At 41.3% G+C, this 16,705-nt stretch overlaps 1 protein-coding gene across 4 annotated transcripts in view; it reads right to left on the bottom strand.

The window, feature by feature from the left end:
* The window catches only part of khdrbs3 (KH domain containing, RNA binding, signal transduction associated 3), a 225,590-nt gene that overhangs the window by 84,661 nt on the left and 124,224 nt on the right, over positions 1 to 16,705 (bottom strand). For all 4 annotated transcript variants that reach the window (XR_005131015.1, XR_001858475.2, XR_005131014.1 and 1 more), the window contains exon 3: positions 11,247 to 11,363. Coding sequence is in view for 1 of the 4 variants with exons in the window: in XM_017711960.2 (XP_017567449.1) it covers positions 11,247 to 11,363 (117 nt within the window). In the remaining 3 variants the exon portion in view is untranslated. The remainder of the gene's footprint in view (positions 1 to 11,246; positions 11,364 to 16,705) is intronic.

Genomic DNA, 16,705 nt, shown 5'->3' on the forward strand with positions numbered 1-16,705 from the left:
AAAAGTAGCTATCAAACACCAACTCAAGTAGGAGTAAAAGTAGCTATCAAACACCAACTGAAGTAGGAGTAAAAGTAGCTATCAAACACCAACTGAAGTAGGAGTAAAAGTAGCTATCAAACACCAACTGAAGTAGGAGTCAAAGTAACTATCAAACACCAACTCAAGTAGGAGTAAAAGTAGCTATCAAACACCAACTCAAGTAGGAGTAAAAGTAGCTATCAAACACCAACTCAAGTAGGAATAAAAGTAGCTATCAAACACCAACTCAAGTAGGAGTAAAAGTAGCTATCAAACACCAACTGAAGTAGGAGTAAAAGTAGCTATCAAACACCAACTGAAGTAGGAGTAAAAGTAGCTATCAAACACCAACTCAAGTAGGAGTAAAAGTAGCTATCAAACACCAACTCAAGTAGGAGTAAAAGTAGCTACCAAACACCAACTCAAGTAGGAGTAAAAGTAGCTATCAAACACCAACTCAAGTAGGAGTAAAAGTAGCTATCAAACACCAACTCAAGTAGGAGTAAAAGTAGCTACCAAACACCAACTCAAGTAGGAGTAAAAGTAGCTATCAAACACCAACTCAAGTAGGAGTAAAAGTAGCTATCAAACACCAACTCAAGTAGGAGTAAAAGTAGCTACCAAACACCAACTCAAGTAGGAGTAAAATTAGCTATCAAACACCAACTCAAGTAGGAGTAAAAGTAGCTATCAAACACCAACTCAAGTAGGAGTAAAAGTAGCTACCAAACACCAACTCAAGTAGGAGTAAAAGTAGCTATCAAACACCAACTCAAGTAGGAGTAAAAGTAGCTATCAAACACCAACTCAAGTAGGAGTAAAAGTAGCTATCAAACACCAACTCAAGTAGGAGTAAAAGTAGCTATCAAACACCAACTCATGTAGGATGAAAAGTAGCTATCAAACACCAACTCAAGTAGGAGTAAAAGTAGCTATCAAACACCAACTCAAGTAGGAATAAAAGTAGCTATCAAACACCAACTCAAGTAGGAGTAAAAGTAGCTATCAAACACCAACTCAAGTAGGAGTAAAAGTAGCTATCAAACACCAACTCAAGCAGGAGTAAAAGTAGCTATCAAACACCAACTCAAGTAGGAGTAAAAGTAGCTATCAAACACCAACTCAAGTAGGAGTAAAAGTAGCTATCAAACACCAACTCAAGTAGGAGTTAAAGTAGCTATCAAACACCAACTCAAGTAGGAGTAAAAGTAGCTATCAAACACCAACTCAAGTAGGAGTAAAAGTAGCTATCAAACACCAACTCAAGTAGGAGTTAAAGTAGCTATCAAACACCAACTCAAGTAGCAGTAAAAGTAGCTACCAAACACCAACTCAAGTAGGAGTAAAAGTAGCTATCAAACACCAACTGAAGTAGGAGTAAAAGTAGCTATCAAACACCAACTGAAGTAGGAGTAAAAGTAGCTATCAAACACCAACTCAAGTAGGAGTAAAAGTAGCTATCAAACACCAACTCAAGTAGGAGTAAAAGTAGCTATCAAACACCAACTCAAGCAGGAGTAAAAGTAGCTATCAAACACCAACTCAAGTAGGAGTAAAAGTAGCTATCAAACACCAACTCAAGTAGGAGTAAAAGTAGCTATCAAACACCAACTCAAGTAGGAGTTAAAGTAGCTATCAAACACCAACTGAAGTAGGAGTAAAAGTAGCTATCAAACACCAACTCAAGTCGGAGTAAAAGTAGCTATCAAACACCAACTCAAGTAGGAGTAAAAGTAGCTATCAAACACCAACTCAAGTAGGAGTTAAAGTAGCTATCAAACACCAACTCAAGTAGCAGTAAAAGTAGCTACCAAACACCAACTCAAGTAGGAGTAAAAGTAGCTATCAAACACCAACTGAAGTAGGAGTAAAAGTAGCTATCAAACACCAACTCAAGTAGGAGTTAAAGTAGCTATCAAACACCAACTCAAGTAGGAGTAAAAGTAGCTATCAAACACCAACTGAAGTAGGAGTAAAAGTAGCTATCAAACACCAACTCAAGTAGGAGTAAAAGTAGCTATCAAACACCAACTCAAGTAGGAGTAAAAGTAGCTATCAAACACCAACTCAAGTAGGAGTAAAAGTAGCTATCAAACACCAACTCATGTAGGAGTAAAAGTAGCTATCAAACACCAACTGAAGTAGGAGTAAAAGTAGCTATCAAACACCAACTCAAGTAGGAGTAAAAGTAGCTATCAAACACCAACTCAAGTAGGAGTAAAAGTAGCTATCAAACACCAACTCAAGTAGGAGTAAAAGTAGCTATCAAACACCAACTCAAGTAGGAGTTAAAGTAGCTATCAAACACCAACTCAAGTAGCAGTAAAAGTAGCTACCAAACACCAACTCAAGTAGGAGTAAAAGTAGCTATCAAACACCAACTCAAGTAGGAGTAAAAGTAGCTATCAAACACCAACTCAAGTAGGAGTTAAAGTAGCTATCAAACACCAACTGAAGTAGGAGTAAAAGTAGCTATCAAACACCAACTGAAGTAGGAGTAAAAGTAGCTATCAAACACCAACTCAAGTAGGAGTAAAAGTAGCTATCAAACACCAACTCAAGTAGGAGTAAAAGTAGCTATCAAACACCAACTCAAGTAGGAGTAAAAGTAGCTATCAAACACCAACTCAAGTAGGAGTAAAAGTAGCTATCAAACACCAACTCAAGTAGGAGTAAAAGTAGCTATCAAACACCAACTCAAGTAGGAGTAAAAGTAGCTATCAAACACCAACTCAAGTAGGAGTAAAAGTAGCTATCAAACACAGACTAAAACAGGAGTAAAAAAGTATCCATTCTAAAAAAATCTGTGTCGCTCCAAGCTCAGCTTATGCTTGTGGAAATTAAGTGATAACCCACTGAAAGCTATTAGTGCCATGAGCTGATGCAATCGAGCACAAAGAGAGGCTGGCCACAATGGACCGGAAACTTCCACCAGACGATATCATGACTGTCATCTGGGCTCCGCAGAGACTGATCTAACCAGGCCAGACACACACACACACACACACACACACACACACACACACACACACACACACACACAGACTTGACAATAATGAGCTGATGTATTTCAGTATCAGTTAGAGCTCTCTATCTACTGAATAATGACCTGTATAGTTATTCTGCAAAACGCTCTCAGTTTTAATGGGGAACATTTGCCGAGAGCAGCCACAGCAGAGGTGAGATACGCCACATTTACCTTTTCTCCCTGAAAACTATCAAGCTAGACTGATAGGGTGTGACATACAAGACATTGCTAACATGGAACGGTTGCACAGGCAAGTGGATCCTGTTAGCCTAAATACTTCAAAAAGATAGTTCTTTAGTAAGAGCAAAACTTAGAACCACAAGATCTCTATGGAAAAAATTGCATGGTTAAATTGTTCTTCGTGTGGGGAAATGGTTCTTCAGATCGATGCCAAATGTGCTGCCTATGGTTCTATATTGAATCCTTTTGAAAATGTTTCCATAAAGCATGAAAAAGTGATGTTTCGATGTCATTCTTGTAAAACAAAAGAACCCTTTTTTGTTCTAAATCAGCTGTAATTTTCTTCTTCTCTGTTTCTGGCTGCAATATGTCAAAACACTGGGGCTCATTCACCAGAATCTTCCAAAGTTGCTTTATAAATGTGTTCTTGAGAAAGGTCCTCAGAAAAAGTCTACGTCAGATTCTTCAACCACCGAACTGTTCACACCTTTGTGCTCTTGAGTGTGCGTAGATTCTGTTCTTACCTAAAAGCAAATCCCAGATTAGAAAAAACTGTAAGTTTTAAGAAGAAATTTCTTCTTAAGCTATTAACAAAGAATAGATATTCAAGGATAGTGGTTCATGTAAGTGGCAATGATATTCGCATGTGGCAGTCTGAAGTCACTAAGAGTAATATTAAAGATGTGGTCAAAATAGCCCATACAATGTCCAATGCCGTAATATGCTCTGGCCCTATTCCAAGACGATGGGGTGCTGAAGCTTACAGCAGGCTTAGGGCACTACACTGCTGGATGTCCAAGTGGTGTGCAGAAAATCATGTGGGCTTTATAGATAATTGGTCCAAGTTTGAGGGGAAGTCTGGTCTCATAGGGCGGGACGGTGTTTACCCCACGCGAGAGGGCACTGCTCTGCTATCGTGCAGCATAGCCCATAGTCTGTTAGTTAGTCGGCAGAGCAGGATAAATAGTTGCTGACTGTCCAGAGCCGGGACCAGGCAGCAGACAAACAGGCTGAACCGACCATCTGCTAATATAATATAATACACTGCTCAAAAAAATAAAGGGAACATTCAAATAACACATCCCAGATCTGAATGAATGAAATATTCTCATTGAATACTTTGTTCTGTACAAAGTTGAATGTGCTGCAACAAAATCACACAAAAATCATCAATGGAAATCAAATTTATTAACCAATGGAGGCCTGGATTTGCAGTCACACACAAAATGAAAGTGGAAAAACACACGACAGGCTGATCCAACTTTGATGTAATGTCCTTAAAACAGGTCAAAATGAGGCTCAGTATTGTGTGTGGCCTCCACGTGCCTGTATGACCTCCCTACTAGGCCTCCCTACTAGGCCTGGGCATGCTCCTGATGAGGTGGCAGATGGTCCCCTGAGGGATCTCCTCCCAGACCTGGACTAAAGTATCCGCCAACTCCTGGACAGTCTGTGGTGCAACATGGCGTTGGTGGATGTAGCGAGACATGATGTCCCAGATGTGCTCAATCGGATTCAGGTCTGGGGAACGGGCAGGCCAGTCCATAGCTTCAATGCCTTCATCTTGCAGGAACTGCTGACACACTCCAGCCACATGAGGTCTAGCATTGTCCTGCATTAGGAGGAACCCAGGGCCAACCGCACCAGCATATGGTCTCACAAGGGGTCTGAGGATCTCATCTCAGTACCTAATGGCAGTCAGGTCTCCTGGTAGCGCCTCCAGGTTCTGGACACTACTCTGACAGACACAGCAAACCTTCTTGCCACAGCTCGCATTGATGTGCCATCCTGGATGAGCTGCACTACCTGAGCCACTTGTGTGGGTTGTAGAGTCCGTCTCATGCTACCACGAGTGTGAAAGCACCACCAACAGTCTTGCACTGAATGAGCTCCTGTGTCTCATCACTGTGTCGTAGAGTGGGTGGGAGCCATTGTCCACAATGGCGTGCAGCTTAGTCCTCCTCTCCGACACAGCCGTCAGCGAGTCCAACTCCACACCCACAACATCACCGGCCTTGCGGATCAATTTGTTCAGTCTGTTGGCATCTGCCACCCTCAGCCTGCTTCCCCAGCATGCAACAGCATAGAGGAAAGCACTTGCCACCACAGACTCATAGAAGATCCTGAGCATAGTCCGGCAGATGTTAAAGGACCTCAGGCGCCTCAGAAAATAGAGACGACTTTGGCCCTTCCTGTAGAGGGCGTCAGTGTTCTTAGCCCAGTCCAGTTTATTGTCAATATACACACCCAGATATTTGCAATCATCCACCGTGTCCACACTGACTCCCCTGATGAACAGAGGGGTCAGCAGTGCCTTGTCCCTCCTCAGGTCCACCACCAGTTCCTTTGTCTTTGTCACATTGAGCTGCAGGTGGTTCCCTCGCACCATGCAACAATGTCCTTCACCGTCGCCCTGTACTCATCCTCCACTCCCTTGCTGATACATCCAACTATTGCAGAGTCATCAGAAAACTTCTGAAGGTGGCAAGTCTCTGTCCAGTAGCTGAAGTCCTTGGTGTAGAGGGTGAAGAGGAAGGGAGAGAGGACAGTACCTTGTGGAACTCCAGTGTTGCTGACTACTCTGTCCGACACACAGTGCTGCAGGCGTACGTACTGTGGTCTGCCAGTCAAGTAGTCAACAACACAAGAGGGGCATCTACTTGCATCACTGTTAGCTTATCACCCAGAAGAGCAGGCCAGACGGTGTTAAATGCACTGGAGAAGTCAAAAAACATGACCCTCACAGAGCTGCCTAGCTTTTCCAGGTGAGCATATACACGGTTGAGCAGGTAGATGATGGTGTCTTCAACTTCCAGGCGGGGCTGATAGGCAAACTGGAGGGGATCTAGAAAAGGCTGAACAATGGGTCGGAGCTGATCCAAGACGAGCCTCTCCATGGTCTTCATGACATGAGACGTCAGTGCCACTGGCCTGTGTAACTGGGTTGTGGCGTCTTTGGAACAGGAACAATGCAGGATGTCTTCCACATCATGGGGACCCTCTGGAGACTCAGGCTCATGTTGAAGACATGTTGAAGTACTCCACAAAGCTGGGCGGCACAGACTTTAAGCACCCTTGTTTAATATAGGATCACTCAACTCTAAGGCTCTCATTGTAAATGATACAATAATTTATCATAAAATTTCTGTATTATGTCTCACAGAAACATGGATTAAAACTCGTGATTATTTCTCATTAAAGGAAGCCACCCCTGTAGGTTATAATTATGTACACAGGCCTAGACTGAATCTGGCAAAGGAGGTGGTATATGTGTCATTTATAAAACATCATTAGACATAAATCAGAAACACAGTCTCCCTTTCAATTCTTTTAAAATTCTTTTCATAAACATAGCCAACCACAAATAATAGCGTACTTAACCTAATTAGTATTCATAGGCCACCATGACCTTATTCAGAATTCTTAAAAGAATTCAGTGACTTTGTTGCAGACCTAGCAGTGAGCACCAAGAACGTAATAATTGCAGGAGTTTTTAATATTCACTTTGAGAACCCAGCAGATCCATTAAAAAAGGCATTCTCATCTGTCTTAGACTCTGTAGGCCTTATGCAAAATGTAATAGGGCCTACACATTACTGTAATCACACTTTAGATTTAGTTTTGACTCTGGGTGTTGACATACATAATCTAACTGTTCTTCCACAAACTTCAGTAGTTTCAGATCATTACCTAATTTCATATGAACTAGATCTTAGTGAAAATGTGTACATCACCCCGTTATTGCAATGAAGCGTTCAATAATGCCAGATACAGCTCAACACTTTATTGAAATCCTTCCAGACTTATCAACCGTAGCTTTTCCTTCATCAGACCCAACAGAGCTAGACAGATTAACAGACTGCCTAGAAAATATGTTCAACCATAGATAACATTGCACCTATAAAAATTAAAATGATGCAACAGAAAAATCTCGCTCCATGGTACAACAATAACATACGCACCTTAAGACAGACAGTACGGAAATTAGAGCGCAAATGACGACTAACCAAGCTGGAAGTATTTCACTCTGCTTGGAAGGACAGCCTTAGCAGGTACAGAAAGGCACTTATCAAAACACACTCAGCATACCTGTCCTCACTTATCGAAATCAACAAAAATAATTCTAGAATTTTATTGAGCGCAATCGGAAAACTTACCTAAAACCAGGCAAGATCTGAACCTCAAATACCCGCCAACTATAGCAGCAATGATTTCATGGACTTTTTCAATAACAAAATCGAGAATATTAGACAAAAAGTTCAACCAATACCAGTAACTTACCCATCATCTGGTTTGGCTGAAACAACACAAAATGTGGTTATAGAAGAGAGACTGGAAACATTTTGTCCGCTTCAGCAGTCAGAACTAGAAAAAATAATATCTTCCTCGAATTCTGCAACATGCACACTTGACATGATTCCAACAAACTTATTTAAACTTATTTTAAGTGCTACCAGCTATGATTAAACCCATTTTAACAATAATTAATTCTTCTCTTAGCCTAGGTCATGTCCCCAAATCATTCAAACTAGCAGTGATTAAACCTTTGATAAAGAAGCCAAATCTTGACCCCAGCGAATTGTCAAGCTACAGAACTATTTCTAACATCATTTATTTCTAAGATTTTAGAAAAAGCTGTAGCCCAGCAACTCTGTTCCTATCTATATAAGAACAACATATATGAAAAATTCCAATCTGGTTTTAGGCCCCATCATAGCACAGAGACGGCTCTAGTTAAGATAACAAATGTTCTTCTTGCCTCTGATCAAGCCCATGTATCTCTGCTGGTACTACTCGATCTAAGTGCAGCTTTTGACACTATAGATCATTCTATTCTCTTAGACAGACTACAAAACATGGTTGGAATTAGAGGAATAGCGTTATCCTGGTTCACATCCTACCTCACTGGCCGGTTTCAGTTCATACAATAAAATAATGTATCATCTACCTATACAAAAGTGAAATATGGAGTTCCACAAGGTTCTGTTTTAGGTCCTCTGTTATTCACATTATACATGTTACCATTAGGCTTAATTATAAATAGACATGGAATTAGTTTCCACTGCTATGCTGATGATACACAGCTATACATATCAGCCAAAACAGATGATAAATCCAGATTAAATAAAATAGAAGATATAAGAAACTGTAAAAGATATAAGAAACTGGATGCTGCAGAATTTCTTTCTTTTAAACCCAGATAAAACAGAAGTTCTCCTTCTTGGTCCAAAGGCTGCTCGGACAGTGGACAGTGTTTCTTCACCTCCGAAACATTTCACAGTTAAGAAATGCGTTATCCCTACATGACGCTGAAAAACTGGTACATGCCTTTATAACTTCAAAGCTAGATTACTGTAATGCATTGTTGTCAGGAAGCTCCAACAGGAACCTAAATAAACTTCAATTAGTTCAGAATACTGCAGCTAGAGTACTCACTAAAACCAGGAAATCTGATCACATCAGTCCAGTTTTATCAGCATTACACTGGCTTCCTATCAAATTCCGTATTGACTATAAAATTCTCTTATTGACGTATAAAGCCCTGCATGATCTCTCACCAGAGTACCTGCAAATCTTATTTCCCATTATAAACTGCCTCGCTTACTCAGATCCCAGGAAGCTGCTTTTCTACTGGTTCCTAAAATTCAGAAGACTTCAATGGGTGGAAAAGCTTTTTCTTACAAAGCCCCCAAATTGTGGAATAATCTCCCAGTTAATGTTTGGGACTCTGACACAGTCTCAACCTTTAAGTCTAGACTGAAAACATATTTATTTAGTTTAGCTTTTGATAATTAGCCTTCCCCTTTAGATAAAGGCAGGAGATCCAGGGGTTCATGGGCATAGAGGCTTATGGTAAACTGAGATGTTGATGATGTTGACCCACCACTTCACGCGATCACACAGGTTTATTGACGGTGGAGTGGGCAGATCCCAGTGTCTCGGGGTACTCCCATATCTATGTTACCTTCTGGTTCTCTCCTTTTAGTTTATGCTGTTATAGTTAGATCTGCCGGAGTCACCAGCCACACTCTGGGGGGAATCATATTTATTACAATCATACTCCTGAGCAGAACAAATTTTGTCTCTTTACTCTTCCTGAAATAATGACTGCCCTCCCATCCTGCTGAAGACTGACCATCAGGGCCTCCTCCTCACCATCACCAACCCGCTCTCCTGTTCATTTGTGCCAACTGCAACACCCTTATTTACATCACTGTGCCATTTAGATGTATCAGCATTGAGATAGGATGGGACTGTTTCAGCTCACTCCCACTTTTCATAAAGACTCAGTCAGAAACTTCCTATACCAGTGCAGTTTCTAAAGGTTTACCATCCAGCGTTCAAACAGAGATCCTCTTAGCTTCTATTTGGTATTTAGCTTATTAAATTGTTAATACTGTTTGACCAGAGGAGGATGGGTCTCCCCTTGTGAGTCTTGGTTCCTCCCAAGGTTTCTTCCTCCAGACTGAGGGAGTTTTTCCTTGCCACCGTCGCCTCTGGCTTGCTCACTGGGGTATATGTTACAACTGTATGTTTTCAAACTTCTGTAAAGCTGCTTTGTGACAACATCATTGTAAAAAGCACTATACAAATAAACCTCAACTGAATTGAACTGAATTAAGAAAGGTTGGTGAATCAGGCCCATTGACCTGATATCATAAAATAATGACTTATGAGTCCTAAAAGAAGTACTTATTTTGAGGTAATAAGTGATTCTTTTGAGATACTAAGTCAAAGTTAGGAAAAAATAAGTAATTGGAAAGAAAAAAAGATATTACTTTGTCAAAACTGTGAGATTGAAGAAATTAAGAAAGTGAAGTGGTGGCTCATACCTCTGCTTCACTAATATTGATGTGGTGGTTAGTACCTGCTCTGTGAGGGTCCATGGGGGTCCTCATGACTGAAGAACAGTGTAAAAGGGGGCTAGCAAAGTATCAGAGAAACATATGGACTACAGTCTGTAATTGTAGAACTACAAAGTGAAACTATATAGTAAATGGAGCTGATAAATTGGACAATGAGCGTAGAAACAAGGATGTGGTCAGAATGTTATGCCAAATCGGTGTATACATATACACTCACCAGCCACTTTATTAGGTACACCTATAATATATACATAATATAATATATATAATATATATAATATAATATATATAATATATAATATATACACCTGTTCAATTGCTTGTTAACACAAATAGCTAATCACATGGCCATAACTCAGTGCATTTAGCCATGTAGAGGTGGTCAAGACAACTTGCTGAAGTGCATACCAAGCATTTAGGAAGAAAGGGGATTTAAGGGACTTTGAACGTGGCATGGTTGTTGGTGCCAGACGGGCTGGTCTGAGTATTTCAGAAACTGCTGATCTACTGGGATTTTCACGCACAACCATCTCTAGAGTTTAAGAAAATGGTCCAAAAAAGAGAAAATATCCAGTGAGCAGCAATTGTGTGGACGAAAATGCCTTGTTGATGGGAGAGGTCAGAGGAGAATGGGCAGTCTGGTTCGAAATGATAGAAAGGCAACTGGAAATCAAATAACCAACGAAAATCTCTGAGGAATGTTTCTAACACCTTGTTGAAAGTGTGCCACGAAGACTTAGGCAGTTCTGAAGGCAAAAGGGGGTCCAAGCTTTTACTAGCACGGCGTACCTAATAATGTGGCTGGTGAGTGTACACACTGACAGCAGGAAACACAATAGGAAACAGCAGAGAAACCTCTTTCAGGAGATGGTAGACTTTCCATATAGTGACTCGTGTTGGGACTGTTGGGGATTTCCAGCCTAAACAGTTCCAAAACTCACTGGCCGCTGTCCAAGGTTCTGATACGAGTAGCCGTTGCTATTTCGGCACCTTGGACAGTGATTCTTGGACAGCTTAGCCGTGAGGTTTTGAGGGCAGTGAATCCCCCAACCATCACCCCTTTTTCGGGACTTTCAGTGCTGCCATTCACAATCACAGAGGTTTCCAGAAAAAGAACGAGAGGAGTCAAGAATAAGCCAGCATCTTCTCACCTTCTCTTTATCTCTCATGGATCCTTTGCCCAGGATGGACATCTTGGTGAGTGTGTCTTCCTGTAGCCTCTTTAGCGAGTTGCCGCGGGGACCCAGCAGTTTACCCACAAAATTAAACTGTAAAAGGAAAAGCAAATCAGAATATTAATATAAAAATGAATCTGATTCATTTTTACATACTTGAGAACATTGCATTAACATACAAGGACATATTTGGTGAAAAACAAAAACAACAAAGAAAATTATTATTAAACACCAGTAGGCTGGTGTTAACAACAGGCTGTTGGTTGCATATTATTATTATTGTTAGTAGTAGTAGGGATTGAAATTATTTAATAATTAAAAATAAATCGACATTAGAAAGGGTTAGAAATAATACAGAAGAAATAATAGACAGAATTAGAAATAATAAAAAGATATAAATAGATATATAAATAGATAAACAGTAATAATAGATTATTACTTTGACAATGTAAGTCATCGTTTTGATAGACGAATTCAAAGCTACACAATCTGCAGCATGCATGAAATCAGAGATGGATGTGTCTAACACAACTTCAAAAGTCCAAAACGTATGTCTTTGTTGGAGGAAATGACATCATGATATTATCACATTAGTGTGATGGAAAAAAGCTGGTAGGTGGCAAAAATTGCCATTTTTTCACATTTTCATTTACTGGCTTTCAATTTGGACAGACAGTCTATGAAAATGTAGCTGTTTATTCACCTCTAGGTGATAACTGGCTTTGGACATGTTGCTCCAGAGCATCTCATCCTATTGGTCAAAGCTTTTCTATGAAGATTATACAACTGAACTGACATAAAACTTGACTCAAACTTTCACCCCAGAGACTCAACTCAGAGTCACACCTCAGAGACTCAAGACTCAACTCAAACTCACACCTCAGAGATTCAAGACTCAACTCAGAGTCACACCTCAGAGACTCAAGACTCAACTCAGAGTCACACCTCAGAGACTCAAGACTCAACTCAAACTCACACCTCAGAGACTCAAGACTCAACTCAGAGTCACACCTCAGAGACTCAAGACTCAACTCAAACTCACACCTCAGAGACTCAAGACTCAACTCAGGCTCACACCTCAGAGACTCAAGACTCAACTCAGACTCACACCTCAGAGACTCAAGACTCAACTCAGACTCACACCTCAGAGACGCAAGACTTACCTCAGTCTCACACCCAGAGACTCAACTCAGACTCACACCTCAGAGACTCAAGACTTACCTCAGTCTCACACTTCAGATACTCAAGACTCAACTCAGACTCACACCACAGAGACTCAAGACTCAACTCAAACTCACACCTCAGAGACGCAAGACTTACCTCAGTCTCACACCCAGAGACTCAAGACTCGACTCAGACTCACACCTCAGAGACTCAATACTCGACTCAGACTCACACATCGGGGACTCAAGGCTCAACTCAGACTCACACCTCAGAGACTTGAGACTCAACTCAGAGTCACACCTCAGAGACTCAAGACTCAACTCAAACTCACACCTCAGAGACTCAAGACTCAACTCAGGCTCACACCTCAGAGACTCAAGACTCAACTCAGACTCACACCACAGAGACTCAAGACTCAACTCAGACTCACACTTCAGAGACGCAAGACTTACCTCAGTCTCACACCCAGAGACTCAAGACTCAACTCAGACTCACACCTCAGAGACGCAAGACTTACCTCAGTCTCACACTTCAGATACTCAAGACTCAACTCAGACTCACACCACAGAGACTCAAGACTCAACTCAAACTCACACCTCAGAGACGCAAGACTTACCTCAGTCTAACACCCAGAGACTCAAGACTCGACTCAGACTCACACTTCAGAGACGCAAGACTTACCTCAGTCTCACACCCAGAGACTCAAGACTCAACTCAGACTCACACCTCAGAGACGCAAGACTTACCTCAGTCTCACACTTCAGATACTCAAGACTCAACTCAGACTCACACCACAGAGACTCAAGACTCAACTCAAACTCACACCTCAGAGACGCAAGACTTACCTCAGTCTAACACCCAGAGACTCAAGACTCGACTCAGACTCACACCTCAGAGACGCGAGACTTACCTCAGTCTCACACCCAGAGACTCAAGACTCGACTCAGGCTCACACCTCAGAGACTCAATACTCGACTCAGACTCACACATCGGGGACTCAAGGCTCAACTCAGACTCACACCTCAGAGACTTGAGATTTGCACTCTAGAGACATGGCTTGACTCAAACGTTCACCTCAGATGCTCAAGACTCAACTCAGACTCACACCTCAGAGACTCACGATTCTTCTCTGACTCTTATTTCAGTGATTTGACACTCAGAGTCTTGACACTCGAATTTGACTCACACCACATAGACTTCAGACTCGACTCAGACTTACACGTCAGAGACTCCAAACTCGACTCAAAGTCTCATCTCAGAGACTCGACTTGGACTCACATCTCAGAGACTTGACTCAGACTCACACATCAGAGATTCCAGACTCGATTTAGACTCATACGTCAGAGACTCACGACTCTGACTGACGTCTCGTGACCATGGTGGTCCGACACCTAAAATACTCATGTTTACTTTTCTTTTGATCTGCTTTCCTTTGAACTCATCTGTATGAACGCTCAGTATCATGACCCTGTAGTCATTTAGACCTGTCCAGCCTTGTGTGTTTGTGTGTGTGTGTGTGTGTGTGTGTGTGTGTGTGTGTGTGTGTGTGTGTGTGAGTGTGAGTGAGCGTGTGTGTGTGTGTGTGTGTGTGTGCTGTGCTGTTTTGCATTAACAGTATTTAGCGGGAGGGTGTTTAGTGGTGTAATCTGTGGAGATTAAAGGCTGTAAAGGCAGAGATGCTTTAATCTGAACATTAAACACAGCACTGAGATCCAAGGGGAGCTTAACAGAGAGAATACAACCACCTACACACACACAAATATGCAGAAACCACCTCACACAGACAGGCACACACACACACACACACACACACACACACACACACAACAGAAAGATGTACACTTCACAAACACACATACTTTAGCGCACCCCGTATGTCAATAATAAACTCACGCATACAGGATTGAGCAAAACTCAGAGACCACCTTCCTGTTTAATTTAACTGCCACTCAAAACGGCCGAGTCATTCACTTTTCACAGACATTCTGAAGAGACTAGAAATAGCATAATCCACTGAGAGAGAGAGAGAGAGAGAGAGAGAGAGAGAGAGAGAGAGAGAGAGAGAGAGAGAGGGAGATAAAGAGACAGAGAGAGTCAAGAAATTGAGATAGTGAGGGTAAAAGGAGATGGTGAAAGAGAGAAAGAGACAGAGAGAGAGAGAGAGAGAGATATACAGAGAGAGAGAGGGAGATAAAGAGAGAGAGAGAGAGAGAGAGAGAGAGAGAGAGAGAGAGAGAGAGAGAGAGAGAGAGAGAGAGAGAGAGAGAGAGAATGAGAAAATTGAGATGGCGAGGGTAAAAGGGGTGGTAGGTAGGGATGGTGTCCACCCCACGCGGGAGGGTGCTGCCTTACTTTCTTGCAGCATAGCACATAGTCTTTTAGTTAGTCGGCAGAGTAGTGTAAACAGCTGCTGACAATCCAGAGCCGGGACCAGGCCACAGACAGACAGGCTAAACTGCCCGTCTGCGAACCGCCTTGAGGCGTCACCCAGGTTCAACTTTATTTAGACTGTGTCTTTGCTCTGAATTAAAACTAAATTTAATCATGGAAAAACCCAATCAACCTGTTTAAACAACCTAATCAACATATATCCGTATTCAGATGATAGCACTAACACCTTCAATCTAAAGTTTGGACTAGTTAATATAAGATCACTAAACTCTAAAGCAGTCGTTGTAAATGAAATTATAAGTGATCATAAATTTTAACGTTTTCTGTCTCACTGAAACATCAGACCAGATGAATATTTAAATGAAGCTTTGATTAATGAGCTTTAAATGAAGCCACGCCTGTCAGCTATAATTATGCACATAGGCCAAGATTATCAGGCAAGGGAGGTGGAGTCTGTGTAATCTACCAAAATACTCTAGATATCAGTCAGAAACAATGTGACACCTTCACTTCCTTTGAAAGAACACATTTTCATTATTTAACATTTACAGACCACCAGAGCCCTACTCTGAATTTTAAAAGAATTTAGTGGCTTCGCTGCAAACCTGGCTGTGTGCAATGACAAAGTAATAATTGTAGGAGATTTTAATATCCACTTTGAGAAGGAAGATGACCCACTAAAAAAGGCATTTACTTCAATTCTAGACTCTGTTGGTATTACCCAAAATGCAACAGGGCCTACACACTACTTTAGTCATACTTTAGATTTAGTTTTGACACTAGGTCTTAACATAGACAAGCTTAATATACTACCGCAAACCTCAGCAATCCCCGACCATTATCTTATTACGTATGAGCCACGCCTTAGCCATAATATATGTACATCCCCCGCTATTCTACAAACTGGGATTATTTAGAAAATACCTTTCGATCCACCTTAGAAAACATGGCACCACTTACAAAAAAAAAAAAAGAATACTGCAGAAAAAGCTCGCCCCGTGGTACAACGATAAAACCTGTACCTTAAAACCAACAGTTCGGAAACTAGAGCAGAAATGTCAACAAACCAAGCTGGAAGTGTCCCACTCTGCCTGGAAGGACGGCCTTATAGAGTATAGAAATGCTCTCACTAAAGCTCGCTCTGCATATCTGACCTCGCTGGTCGAAAATAATAAATACAAGCCTAGAGTACTGTTTAGTGTGATTTGCCGAATCACAAAACATCAGGCAGGTACTGAACCAGACATCCCAGCAACTCTCACCAGAAAGAAAGGCTGGAAACCTTTCACTCCCACAGCTAGAACTAGAGAAGATGATCTCCTCTGTGAATTGCACAACCTGCATACTCGATGCAATTCCCTCAAAATTACTCTTTAACCATAGTAAAGTCGTCCCTTAGGCTGGGCCATGTACCCAAAGCTTTTAAACTAGCAGTTATCAAACCTCTGATCAATAAAGCAACTATTGATGTTAGCGTAGTCTAATTACAGGCCTGTTTCTAACTTACTGTTTTATATCAAAGATCTTATAAGCTGTGGCCCAACAACTTAGTTCATATCTACATAAGAACCATATATATGAAAAATTCCACTCTGGATTCAGGACACATCACAGTACTGAGACAGCTCTAGTTAACGATCTTCTTCTTGCCTCTGATCAAGGCTACGTATCCCTGTTAGTGCTACTTGACCTCAGTGCAGCTTTCGATACAATAGACCACAATATTCTCCTAGAAAGGTTAGAAAACATGGTTGGAATCACAGGGACAGCCCTATCATGGTTCAGATCTTACCTAACAGAACGTTATCAGTCCGTCAGTGTAAACAATTTATAAACCAATTATTCAAAATCCAATTATTCAAAAGTAAGATTTGGAATTC

This window comes from Pygocentrus nattereri, chromosome 11, assembly GCF_015220715.1.
Source record: "Pygocentrus nattereri isolate fPygNat1 chromosome 11, fPygNat1.pri, whole genome shotgun sequence".
NCBI lineage: Eukaryota > Metazoa > Chordata > Actinopteri > Characiformes > Serrasalmidae > Pygocentrus > Pygocentrus nattereri.